The sequence below is a fragment of the Notamacropus eugenii genome, chromosome 7 (genome assembly GCF_028372415.1).
Source record: "Notamacropus eugenii isolate mMacEug1 chromosome 7, mMacEug1.pri_v2, whole genome shotgun sequence".
Taxonomy (NCBI): domain Eukaryota; kingdom Metazoa; phylum Chordata; class Mammalia; order Diprotodontia; family Macropodidae; genus Notamacropus; species Notamacropus eugenii.
The window spans coordinates 162,144,598-162,158,153 of record NC_092878.1 but is presented as its reverse complement, the minus strand read 5'-3'; the positions used below and the strand labels follow the sequence as shown (position 1 = coordinate 162,158,153).

At 47.3% G+C, this 13,556-nt stretch overlaps 1 protein-coding gene across 3 annotated transcripts in view; it reads left to right on the top strand.

The window, feature by feature from the left end:
• Positions 1-753: 753 nt before the first annotated feature.
• The window catches only part of ADAD1 (adenosine deaminase domain containing 1), a 49,953-nt gene continuing 37,150 nt past the window's right edge, over positions 754-13,556 (top strand). Inside the window, exons 1-5 of one of the 3 annotated variants that reach the window (XM_072625194.1) lie at positions 754-878; positions 1,602-1,786; positions 3,120-3,308; positions 7,650-7,817; positions 8,987-9,055. In XM_072625194.1, the coding sequence (XP_072481295.1) occupies positions 1,612-1,786; positions 3,120-3,308; positions 7,650-7,817; positions 8,987-9,055 (601 nt within the window). In that variant the 5' untranslated portion in view covers positions 754-878; positions 1,602-1,611. The remainder of the gene's footprint in view (positions 879-1,601; positions 1,787-3,119; positions 3,309-7,649; positions 7,818-8,986; positions 9,056-13,556) is intronic. The other 2 variants (XM_072625195.1, XM_072625196.1) reach the window with 2 other exon arrangements.

Below are 13,556 nucleotides of genomic sequence, written 5' to 3'. Positions count from 1 at the left end.
TGGGGGTGGGAGGGCTTGGGGGAGGGGGAGGAGGGGGGCGGGGAGGGGCGGGGCGGAGCTGCGGGGGCGGGGAAGACCTGGGGGGAGGGGCGGAGCTGGGGGGGGAGAGGAGGGCCTGGGGGAAGGGGAGGGCCTAGGGGGGGAGGGGAGGATCTAGAGGGGGAGGGGGCGGGCCGGACCTGCGGGAGAGGGGGAGGACCTGCGCCGTATCCGCGTCCTTAGGAATCTTGTCTGCGCATGGCTCTACTCTCCTCCCTCTCCCTCCCCCCATCCCCTTTCCCCTCCCCCCTCCCCACTGACAGCCCCCTGCGGGCAGGCCCAGCTTCTGCCTGCCTTTGCACACCCAGGGACATTGATAAGGACTGATGGATTGCGTTAGACCGTGAGCGCCAGGAGGGCGGGGTTTTGTCTTTCTCTTTGGCGTCGCCAGCGCTGGCACACAGTAGGCGTTTAATACTTGTTCAGGAGCCGCCTGCCGTCCCAGTTCGGCGCTCCCCTGGCGGAGCCCCTCGGGATGCGCGCCTCCGCGACATGCGCGCTCCCGGGGACGCCGGAGCCAGCGCGCGCGCCCCCGCCCGTGCCCCGCCGACTTCGTGCGTCCGCGTGCCGCCCTCACGGGGTTGGGCGGGCAGAAGCCTCGATCCAGAGCGCTTGAAGCCTGATTGGCTGCCAGGCCTGCGGGGCGGGCCCAAACTGGCGTGAGGCGGTTGGTGATTGGGCGAGCCGGCGCGAGCGCGGCCCGGCCCCGCAAGAGGCGCCCGCCTATTTGAAAGACGCTGCCTCGCGCTCCGGGCTCTCTTCGACCCCGCTTCCACCCTGGTCTCAGCGGCGTCGGCGACGGAGGCGGCTGAGGAAGAAGTGGGGGCGGCGGCTCCGAGGCAAGGCCGAGGCAGAGCCGGCCGGCGGGGGCGGGGGCCGGGCTGGACGCCGCGGCGTCGGCCTCTGGAGACCCGGCCCTGGGTTCGAATCCCGCCTCTGTGGCCCCTCCGGGTCGCCCTGGCCCCCCGGGGGGTCGTGGGGGTCCGTGGGGGGTCCGGCGCCTTCCCAGACAGGGAAGCTGAGCCCCGGAGCCGGGCTCGGGCCGCCCGCGGCCTTCGGCCCCGCCTGTTACAGAAAAGGAAACCGAGGCAGCGCCCAGGAGGCCGGAAGGCCGGGTGGGGGGGCGGCAGATGCAGCCGAGGAGGGGCTGGCAGCAGGGGGTGCACGGGCGGAGACCTCGCTGGTGGGGGAGCGCCCTCCGCCCGCGCAGGCCCGGCCCTCGAACCCGGCTCTTGGCGCTGGCCAGGCCGAGGGACGTAGAAAAGGCATTCATGAAGCGCCTCGTGTGTGCGGGGCGGTGCTCTGCTTGTAAACGGGTGGTCACCGGGCGCCGGGGATGGACTGCTGCCCTCAGGAACACCCCCGTGGGGGCAGTCCCCCTCCTCGGTGAAGCCCCCATCGTGCCCTGGGGGTGCAGGAGGGCCGTCACCCCCCGGGAGCTCTTTAAGGGGCGCTACCTACCACTGGCATCTAAGGCGCCGGCGGTGCCAGGCATGGCCCCGGGCTCGGCAGACGTTGCTTCCGCCCCGTCCCTTCTAACCGCGCTTCCCTCCCGACTCCAGGCCCAGGACGATGTCCGGCAGCAGTAACTGGCTTCAGAGCTCCCGGGTTCCAAGCTTTGCTCAGATGCTGAAAAAGAACCTGCCGGTGCAGCCTTCCCCGGCCCCCGCCAGCCCCGCGGCCGGGTACCCCTCCTCGGAGAGCTGCAGCCTGTCCAGCCTGGCTTCCAAGGTGACCCAAGTCACAGGTACTGGTCGGCAGGGCAGCGCCTCCCCCGGGGTTCTTGGAGAGGTCCCGCCCCTGCCCCCGCCCCCGCCCTTGGACTTGGGGGTGCCCGAAGGACCGAGAGCCCCCGCGTCGTGTCCTAGAGAGCGCTGCCGGGCCCGGCCACCTTGCGCAGCCCTGCTCGGTCCTGAATTCTCCGTCGGTGCCGTCAGTCCTTTCCCCGTTTGTTTGCTTCTGGGTCCTAGTGCTAGCGGAGAGCCTCCAGCAGGAAGCCGGGGCTGCCCTTAGACCGGCCTTGCTGTGCTGGGGCGGCAGCGTGGCACTGTAGGGAGAGCCCTAGCTGCGGAGGGCCCGGATCCGCGCCCTCCCCCAGATGCTTCCGGCTTGTGCCAGCTTCAGTAACTTCCCCTCCTGGGCCCCTGTGAGATGAGCTCAGACTAGGCGACCTTGGGGTCCTTTCCAGCCCCTGCTCCATGATCCTGGGATAGCAGTGCTCCTAGCACCGAGAGAGAAGTTGTCCCCGGAAGTCAGCATCCCGCGTCCACAAGAGGTTGGCCGGGACCGTGACTTCCTCTTCTGGCAGGGTCTCCATCTCGGTCAGTGAGCAAAGTGTGACAGCAGGAGGCTACTTAGATTTCCTTTGACAAGCAGTCTCATGCTTTCCCCCTGAAGAGGACAAAGGGAGAGATCAGATGGTTGAACAGTTATTGGGGGTGGGGGTGGAAAGGATTCAGACCTGAGCAGACCCCGAATCCTCCGTGGTGGAATGTCACAGGCTTGACCTTTCCCTCAGGCTTAGGGGTGTGGAGTGACCTTCCCGGGGTCACGTCAGTGCCTGGTCCAGGGCCCCCTGACGCCAGAGCCAGGGCTCTGGAATGCAGGCCTCACAAGGTGCTGTGGCCCCCTTGAGATTCTCTGGTTCCCACACACACGTAAGCAAAGGACGGAATTGGGGCAAAGGACGTAAAGATGGGAGTTTGCAGAGGGGAGAGAAGTGATACTTGTGTTGTATTTTAAAGTGCATGCCTTGAAGTAGAAGGATTTCCATTTTGTGGGCTACGTCACTGAGGTGGGTGGACCACAGCTGTAGAATTCTGTAACTCTGTTAATTGAATGAGGGGATTTTGATATTTACCCTTCTTGCGATTAAATGTTTTCAGAGATTGTGCTTGGAGTGCCAGAATACTTGTTTAGATTGGCAGAGCACATGTGACTGAATTTTATGTATCTAGATCTAATGTCATCATTGGTTTGGGGACTGGAGGAAAAGTAATCTTGAGGGGAAAATGTTAAAGCTTTTGCTCTGCTGCTTCCTTTTGTTTAACCTGACTCGAAGCTGTTGTTTGTTTTTTTAGGGAATTTTCCAGAACCACTGCTTTCCAAAGTAGTCCTGCCCAATCCTAATACTGTCCTTCCTCCAAAGAAGATTCCGAAGGAATTCATCATGAAGTACAAACGTGGAGAGATCAATCCAGTGTCAGCCCTCCATCAGTTTGCGCAGATGCAGCGAGTGCATCTTGACCTTAAGGAAACTGTAACAACAGGCAGGTGTTGGCTGAGGTTGTCCGTACTTGTCACAGAAAGTGGAATGAATGAGTGAAGTAGCATTTAGGAAGTGCTTTTGATGTGTCTTTGATGTGCTGAGTACTGTTCTAGGCACAAGGACAAGCTGCTCCTCTTATAATAGGGTGATGAGGAAACATGAAACGGGAGTTTTCAGTTGCAAGTCTGAGGGAAAGGCCCCAAGGTTCTTGGGGATGGAGACTGGAAAGCTTCTTCATAGGGTCCTTTCCATTGACTGAACCACTGGCAAGTCCAAGGACTTTGGGGACCAGCCCTCTCTTTTTTGGGTCATCAGGAGCCATGGATGGAGAGGGGAGAGGTAACCTGGGGGTTGGTGTATAGTACCTACCAAGGGTGTTGCCAAGTAGCAGTTTCTTGGGTTCCTTCCCTGGGAGACGGCTTTAAAGGCAAGACTATCAGCGGTGCTAAATTGAAGGCAATGGTCCTGTCGCTGTGGTTTACTGTTGCTGAGGTTAGGTAGAAGGTTAAGCAGCTTTGACATCCTTTTTAAAAAGAAATTAATGTTCTTTTAAAAATATTTTTCCAATTACATGTAAGAACAACTTTTAACATTCTTTTTTTTAAAAAGTGGTGAGTTTCCAGTTCTCTCCCGCCTTCCTCTCCCCCCTCATTGAGAAGGCAAGCAATTTGGTGTAGGATATACATGCGCAGTTGTGCAAAACATATTTCCATAGTGGTTACGTTGTGAAAGAAAACACAGACCCAAAAAACCCCAAGAAAAATGAAGTTGACAACAGGATGCTTTGATCTGCATTCAGATTCCATCAGTTCTTTCTCTGGAGGTGGACAGCATTTGTTGTCATGAGTCCTTCGGAACTGTCATGCATCATCGCATTGTTGGCAGGAGCTAAGTTTGATAACATTTGGTTGCAGTTTTGGCTTTAACCCTCTCAGTCTCTGATAGGAAATCTGGTGTTAAATTCCACAGTTTGTGGTTAGTTAAAGTGCTTGCTTTCTGGTAGAAAATCTCTGCACTTGTACAGGAGATGTGTGGACCCTCAGTATCTGGACCATTCTTGGAAAATGGTGCAGAAAATATCACATGATACAGATAAAGACTTGGCATGGAGCTTAATTATGGTCACTTGTTTTAGCAACACCTGGCAGCATTTGAGTTATCAGTACCTTCTAAGAAAGGCACACGGTGTAGTAACACTTGTCAGTTCTTTAATTTCATTCTTTTGGTATTCATTCAACAAGTTTTTATTAAGCACTTAGTGTATTCCTAGGCACTGAGCATACAAAGACAAAACCCAGAAAAGCCCCTTCCCACAAGGTGCTTATATTCGACTGGAGGAAACTTTATATATGCCTATAGGTCAATACAAAGTTTGGGAGTCAGGGAGAGCGGAAAGAATTGGAGGGGTTGGTAGGTTGAATTTGAACCAGGGACACATAGGGTTGGTGCAGCTCTCAACGGATGTATGTGAAGAGGAGCTGCCTTTGGGTCAGCTGGATGAGCTAGTGTTCCATAGGGACTCTTCCCCAGGCCCAGACTCTTCAGAACACAGTAGGACTGCTTGCTTGCTAGCCAATGGGGGAGCTTCTTGATACCACAGAAAAACTGTGAGGATGGAGTTTAGTGAGTTACTTCTCACACTTAGTGAGAAGAGAGCAGAAGGGCAGAGGGCTGTTCAGTAAGGGGACCCGCTTTGGTGCTGCTGGGCCCAGGAGGCCTTTGTTGCATCGAACCAGAAAGAACCATTCACACTGGGGAGTCTGAAGGCCTCGTGGTTGTGGAGGTATGCTCATGAACAGAAAGAGATCCCTTGAGTTGTGGATTCTCTTGGGTAAATCCCACTGATGGACCAGGAAGCATGTCTTATTGAGCCTGAAGATACAGCCACATCATGCAAGAAAGAATGTGTTGGTCTTCAGATATTTGCATCTGGGATTGAAAATTATCACAGAGACTGTCACATAATGAGAAGGGATCAGAGGGGCCAGTGAAAGTTGGCATTAGCTACCACCTCTTGGTAAGAGTTCTCCCCTCTCACCCTGTCTCAGAAAGTGCCCCAAGGGAGTAAAGGGGAGAGAGGCCTCCTGTCTGGGTCAGCTTCAACTTGTGTGCCCCAGGTCTGTGAGAGAGGCTTCTTTCCCTTCCCTCCCTAATGTATTTCTTTCCCCCTCTCCTTCTCTTTCTTTTGATGTCAGAACAACAAAACCACTTCCAAAATCTCTCTTCAGTATCTAAATATCTGAGGAGTGGCTTGCTCTTGCTTGAAGAGGCCCCTCTGTCCCCATCTCTCCCCATCTCTTGCTGTCCTTTGTTAATTCCTTTAACTCTTGTCCTTTCCACCCACTTTGTGACCCTCAGAGAGGATTCATGTACAGTCTCCCCATTACAGTGGAAACCCTTCACTCTTGTTCAGGCCTCACCTTTAGAGCAGTCCCTGGTGTGTCATGAGTCATCTTGACCAAGGCTCTTCTTTTCTTTCTGGCTGCCTGAGGGTTTTTGAGGAGACATAGAGATTCAATGCTTATTTTGTCCTCAAATGAATTTGAGTGGCTTTCTTCCATGATTTCTTCGGATATGTTCAGGCCCTTTTTCTTCATCATGGCCTTCAGGTAACCCAATGGTCAATTGTCTCTCCTTGATTTTTTCCCCCCAAGTTACTTGTTTTTGATATGACACCTTATATGTTGTTTTTGTCTTCAACTTTAAAATTGTTGGGGTGTTTTCATGAGTAAGAAAAGGGGTAGATAGTAAGGGTGACTTAGGTTTTGACAAAACACAAATAGTGATAATTCAGGGTGCCTGGATTTTGAAAGCAGAGGAACCTCTATCTAGCAGAATGGACTCATTTTCCACCCACCCCTGATGCCCAATCCTCCTTGCTTCCCTGTTATTTCTGTTGAGGGCACTACCTTCTTTGTCTCCCAGTGGGATGGGTGAAAGATGAAATGACTGAGGAAACGAAGGTTCACTCTAATGAGCATATGGATTTATTAAGCAATGCATGGCAATTAGGGCAGACCAGAACTGGATCCTCGTCAGCTTAGACCTGGACCCCCAAACACTGGAGGAGACAGATTTTTGTATTTTAAAAACAATCAAGACCAGTTAATTAGAAGGAAAAATACAACATTAGGTGATCTGTATTCTAGTTGGATGAAAGATTAGGCACTTTCCAAGTTGGGAGGGAGAGAGTAAACAGGTGTAATTCCCTGAAATCAGAAGAAGAGGTGTCCTGGGGTCCTTCTGCCCTCAGGTGTCTATAAATAACGAAGGGAACGTGGAAGCAGTAACTGATTGTATGGGGCCAATTTTCAGATAAGACATGTGACTTGTTTGAGATTGGCAGTTGTGAGAAAACTCCTTGCATGAGTCTTTGGCTCTTACTGGGTTTCTGGTCAGTATAACCGGGGTCCTCAGTTAAGGGTCTCTAAGCGGCAGCTGAAGGGGGTCCAGCTTTGGAGCCAAGTAGGGAAGGTTTGAACAATGCAATAAGGCTTTCTCCCCGTTCTCACACGTGAACAGTTTTCTCACAAGATGGAAGTTGAGCAGACCCAAAATTACATAGAAAGGGGAAACCGAGCTGGCTCCAGAATTGTCACAAGCTGAAAACCGTGCGGGTTACTTAATTTGTGTTAACCATTCACTGTTCTAGTTCCATCAGTTCCCTCACCAGCCATGTAACTTGGATGTTATCCTCAACTTTTCTCTCCCTGACCCCAATGTCAAATCATTCGCTAGACTGATTCATGTATTCAGACATCGAAAGACTTGCTGTGCAACTTCAACCGAGAAGGGCAGATGGTGTTGGTCATTTCTAATGATGCAGCATCCAAGGATCTAAAACCAGAGTTGGAGAGAGATATGGGCAGCATCTTTGGAAATAGGAATCTCCAGACTGGGACCTTTTGGCCTACACCCTAAACATTGAGCTGCAGAGTGGGAGGGGCTGCCTTGGGAGCAAGGGGTTTTCCTTCCCTGCAGTCTTGAAGCAAAGCCTGTATCACCATTTCCTGGGTATGTCAAGGGCATACTCCATCAGGAACAAGTGGGGCTCCATGACCTCAGAGGTTTCTTCTGACTGTGAGATTCTAGGATTCTGAGTAAAGAAAGGTAATTGGCTACAAATGATCCCACAAATGTTACTGACATATCTCTTTAAATTTTTTTCAACAGCAATATGGACTTACTGCTGTCCTACTTTTAGAAGAATATTTCTAAACAGGAAAAATATATTTGCTGGTTATTTTCGTATCAATAATATTTTCTTTCTTTTGATCCATTTGACCCCGACAGTTGTATTCACAGTTAAATTCATACTGCTGTTGCTGGATGTTTCTTTCAGGTAATGTTATGGGTCCTTATTTTGCCTTTTGTGCTGTGGTGGATGGTATTCAATATAAAACTGGACTGGGGCAGAATAAAAAAGAGTCTCGATTCAATGCGGCCAAGCTTGCCCTGGATGAGCTTTTGCAGTTGGATGATCCTGAACCAAGGAATGTAGAAACCTCAGGTAAGTGCTCAGGTCATTGAGTAGTATTCACCTCCCCTCCTCTTCCCTTTTCTCTCTGCCTTCCCTTTCCCCTTTTCCCTCCCCCCTTTCTCCTCACCTCTTTCTCCTCTCCCCTCCCCTCTCTCCCGTCTCTCCTCCTCTCTTCCCTCTTCTTTCCCATTTTTTATCACCCCCTCTCTCCCCTCCCTCTTTCCTCCATCCATCCCTCTTCCCCTCTCACTTCCCACAGATAAACACATAAGTAGGGACTGGGCCTGTTGTTTCACTGGAGTAGGGAGTCCCTCGTGAGGAACTTCCCCACCAAGCCTGTGCCTCTTCTGTCATTGCTACTGGTTCTTGCTACTTTAAAAAGAAAAATTCAACCTTGCTTAAATCTTTTTTGCATTAAAAAACAACCTGAGCTCATCGTGGAGCTTCCTGTCTAGCTCTGTTGGTTTCTGCAGAGGACTCTTTGGGATTGTATAATCAGGATCTCTTCCTTCCCTCTCTCCCTCCTTTAAGAAATTATTTTTCTAGCCAGGTATCCCTCAAGCATATGTATGTGAGATTATGTGGTTGGTCAGGCTGAAGGTCAGAGTAGCAGGTACTATATTATCATGGTTACTTCCTCTCTCTCTCTTATAATTATAGCTCCCTAGGCTTGACCATTTTGGCCTCAGGCCCCTAATGAAACCGAGATAGAGCTCCCAAAATGACTTCTGTTTTCTCCTTCCTGAATGATTCCCTATGATGGCCCACGTGACCCGATTCTCTAAAATGGTGACATCATGAGCTTTGAGGAACAACATTGGAGAACTAGAAATTATGGAGAAGTAACCAGAAAACCTTGGCTGTAAGATGCACCAAAAACCATGAAAACAACCCTCGTTAGCTGCAAACTAGGCCCGGCTGATGTCCCTCCAAAGACTTACAGTAATAAAGGGACATCCGCGTCTATCACTGTTTTTCATGTGTATGTAGATGTTTTTATCATTAAGAAATTGCAAATTACATAAACTATAAATAACACTGCAAGTTATAAAATGAAATAGTTTTAGTTTTCTGATCTTATTCAGATACTTTTTTCTTCATAGAAAATGTTTTTTCTGTAATTTTATATATTACCATGTTACAAAAAATATGAAGCAGCCATTTTTAAGGGCCTTATGTTTCCTAACTTTTTTCAATAGGTCCTCCTCTCATCCCTGCAGACCCTGTCATTTCAGCTGAATCGAATTATGTTTCCAAGGTGCATTACGGTAGGAAAGCCCTTATATTCTTGTTTGGTACCAGCTGTGCCACCTAACGAAGTATTACGTGTACAAACTTGCTTCAAAGGTCTGTGTTTTACTTGAGTTGAGCATCTGCTGAGAAAGATATGATTGCTCTGATTTGGTCAATAAGTTTTCAAGAGTTGGTGTGACTAAAAATTTCTTTTCCTTGTAGACAACTTGGCGATAAACCATTTTGCCCTTAATGAGGCTGGTCCTTGAATGGCAGCCATGGTGATCTCTTAATGGACCAGGTTTGAAGCCTTTCCAGCCTGATAGAGACGCTTCCAAAACTTGGTCTCCGCTGGCATTACCTTCAGTAACCTGTGGGTCACCTTGACCCTGGGCATGATGAGTTTGGTTAATTCACTTTGTTGGAGTTAATGTATGAGAAGTTGAATTGCTGCTGCTGCTGTGTTAGCTTCCTAAGCCCAAAGAGAGAGGGGCTGGGGCTTCACATGAAATACTTCTTCTGACTCTTGTGAAAGTTACAGAGGCACTAGGCAGAACTTGAATCCTGGACGCCAAGAAGCAAACAAGCTGGCTGTTTCCTCCCTTGAAACTGGAGACTCAGGTTTGCCAGCAGCCAGCCTCTGGTGCTAGAGCAGGGCTTCTTGACCATGTTTGTGTGCCGTGGGCCCTCTAGTGATGCCCAGCAACTCCTCAGTAATATTTTTAAATGTAGAAATAAGATGGCTAGGATTACAGTGGAAACCAACTGTGTTGAAATAGCTCTAAAATGGAAAAAACCAAACCAGCCTTTAAAAAGTTTTGTTGTAGAGCTTCTCGAACTTTTCACAGCATGAAGTTGGTTTGCTTCCTTCTGTTTCCCCATTTGATTTCTGGAAGACCAGTTCCTCATAGATCAGTTATCCGGGGCCAACTGCATAAGGTTCGTTGTGTATTCAGAATTGGTACTTGGAACCACCAACAGGTGATGAGGAATTTAATTTTGAGCAGTCTTTGGCACAACAAAGCAATACAGCATCTAACACAAAGCCAGAAGATAATTGTGAGGCATAGGTAAGAAAAACTCATCTGATTAAGGTGGTCATATTATGCCTGCTCCTTGTAAACAGTCAAGAAAACCAGCAGGAGGCATCCCACCATGAGGAATTTACATCTCAGTGGATTTCTCATAGCACCTGATGGACTTCATGGAGACGTTACAGTCTCTTCTGATTGATTAACATAGGAAAAATAAAACTGATCACAGCACAAGTCCCTCCTCGGGAAACTGTAGGACAGTTCAAGACCATATGGTTCTGTAAGGTCATTTATGCTAAAAAATCCACCTCAGTGTAGAGGAAGGGAATGGACTCACTTGGGACTTGGGCCAACTTCTGTCACAAGGAAGGAATTGCTAACTGCCTGCTCTGAGACAGCAACCCTGAAGTACGGAATGATGGACCAGAGGGATGTCAAGCCTGGACTGTGCCGTCTTACAGAGTTTCTGATGTATATACCCTTCCTGCCTTGCCTTTGCCACTTATGCTACCATGCTCCTAAATTACTAGTGAAGTGTTTCCCACCAGTCCTGTAGAATGGGAGGAGTAAGTAAGTCTACATGTCTCAGGCTAGCTTGGAGGAGGAGTGGTATACATGAAGCAGACCAAGAATTCTGAACCCCCTTGTGAAATTTGAAGAGGAAGGAAATCTTCATTTCAAAATTTTGTCATAACCAGTAAAACTGGAACCATCCTAAGTAAGATGAGCAAAATTGATATGTTTAGGTTTGTTAATCCACCTTATCTGTTTTGTTGTGGATGGTGGTTCTGCCACAGATAAATGTTTCCATCTTCAATATTTGGCAAAGGATATTGTGTGCACTTAGTCCAGAAGTTCAGTTAGAGTTCTTTTTCTAACAATACAGAAAGTAAAATTTGGAAGAGGAGTATCTAATGGCAATGAGATTGTTCTAGTTTTGTGGAGAATTGCAGTTTCATTAAGTGTTGTAGTTAAGTAATCATAATAAAGGTAGGAAAGAGTGATTGGCCTTGGTTTAGTATCATCTGTAATTCTCTTAGGATCATGTAAATGACATAAAGCCAATATCAAAGGTACAAATTCGACCCTTTGGAGTTGTCTTATCTGCCCACAGGGCATCATTGGCATAACTGGGAAAGCCACCCAAGCATCAGGTTAACCTTGATGAATATGATGGCATATCCAGCCTCCATGACACCCAGTGGCTTTAAGATGATATGAAGCATGTCCTGCTTTACCATGAATCTTACTAATAGTACTAAGGTTTTTCTAGTCTTCCTGCGAATGGAATTAAGTGAAAAGAGCAACTGGTTATAGCCTGAGAATTAAACAACATTGAGGATGTGGGAAAGGTTGAAAACATAAGTACGATTGTGAAGTACGAAGCAAATGGTAGAGTAAAAAATATCCACTTCTCCATAGTCAGTGACTTTTCATTCCCACAATTACTGTTAAGAGTTTTTTATCTAGAGTTCTCATGTTCAGAGTTAACTGGGGAAGAGGAAACACCATAGCATAGTAAAAGAGACAAATGAAAACATCCTTAGATATGTAGCACTCACGTGGAATGATAAGGAACACGTTTACGTGGGCACAGTGTATCCAAGAGTCTTTTTCTCCAGTCTTGATTGCAGTTGGAGTGGTCAGCAGCACTTGAAATGGACTTTCCCAGGTGGGTTGAGTTCTACTGGAAATTCTTGATGTGAATGTGATCTCCAGGATGAAAGTCACATTGTGGAAAGTCAGAAGGTCTAGTCTGCACTGCAGTGCCTGTTTCATGAAGTTCCTTCATTCTGTTTTGTATTTCCTACCTGCATCTCCTCCCAACAATCACGTGTAGACTGTGGAGAAGGGTTTTGCGTTTATGAGAGGGTGACCAAACAGCATTTCAGAAGGAGACAGGCATGATTCCTACTTTGGTCTGCTTTGCAGATAAAGCTAAAGGAAGTAATCAGGCCACTTTAAGAAGGTTTCAGGACACTATTGACCGATAAGAGTTTGGAGTTCCCTGTTCATATGTTCAGCCTGACTTGAACTCTGCGAGTGATAGAGAGTAGGAAACTTGGGACTTATCCTAAGATAAGAGTATTGAGCCAGTGAAATGAGACCTCCCTCTCTGATGCTGGACTGTACCTGGGCATGATCTCTCTCTTTTTTTTTGTTACAACAAAATTAATCATTTTTATTTAAAAGAAGTGTTACAAATAAAAGTGCAAAATGAATTTCCATGATTAAATCCACACAAAAGGAATATGCATACTTTACATAAAAGTTAATCAATATTACATGACACTGTCAAGAATCAGGCAAAATGGAAAGACCTTGCAGCTTCAGATCTTGTAGACAAGTGAGATGTGAAACCAAGAACACATGAAAGTAAATCTCCAGGTAATTTACAATCAAGCATAAGCAATGTTAACAACACAGACCCATAATAATATTCTACTTTAGTTCCAAAATTCTATGTGCCTTTCATTTCCAAAATAAGTAGTGTGTAGCCACCTTTATAACAGTGGGGGGAAATGATGTTATAGGGAAAGGCAACAGTGAAGTGCCCAAACTAAGCACCAAAGGAAATATAAATGAGTTTCATTCACCCTTGTTCATTCTCTTTGGAATGCAGCAGTATGGTATCGCTAGAATAAATGCCAGATTTTACTGTCTGAGCTGAAAAAAATAGTCATGGATAAGAACTTCCAAAAAAAATCGGGTTTTGTTATTTTGTTCCACTTACTCTATTTTTCCCTGAAATTAAGATGAATTCACTCTCCTCAGGACTGTATTTCCATCTGAGGAAAAATTACTCCTGTCAGCAATAAGTCTGAGCAATGTTGGAGAGTCTGTTCTAACGTTTGTATTAATATTCATAGCTCCACACATCAACATATAAAGTCAGCGCATGTGTATACATGAATAAAACAAACCTAAAGACCTGCACTGGTGAGAGAAAGCATTCAGTCTGCATTTGCTAAAGCATATTAGTTGTGTTTTTAGATCTGAAGAAGGAATTCATTTCTTCTGTACTAAGGCAAGCTGCTGGTTATACTCTCCTATTTAAAATCTTGTATACTACAAGAACTAGCATTTACATAAATAGTTGATTTCCCCACTAAAAGGCCTAATGAAAAGGATGTAAGCTATTGCCTGTACAAATGTCAATATCCAAATCTGGTCCAACCCCCTGAACAAAACTCCTGCTTGTTTTAGTATAGAGGCTACAAATGAACTTGTAAAGCTAACTTCATCATTAGAATACAGAAAATAAACCAAGAAAAAGCTCAAGTAGTTGAAAAATCACCTGAATGCTCACTCTGGCACAGTGTGATTTATTTCCTTTCCCATTCATGCTAGAAATTTGAGGCCTCACTTATAAAAGGAAATCAAATAATGGTATATTACTTCCCAACCAAGACTCTTCCAGTTTAGTCCCCTGGAACCTGTTCCTTAGTGAAGCCTACATCCCACCAGAACTGGGGAATATTACAGGTTAGTATTGAGTCCT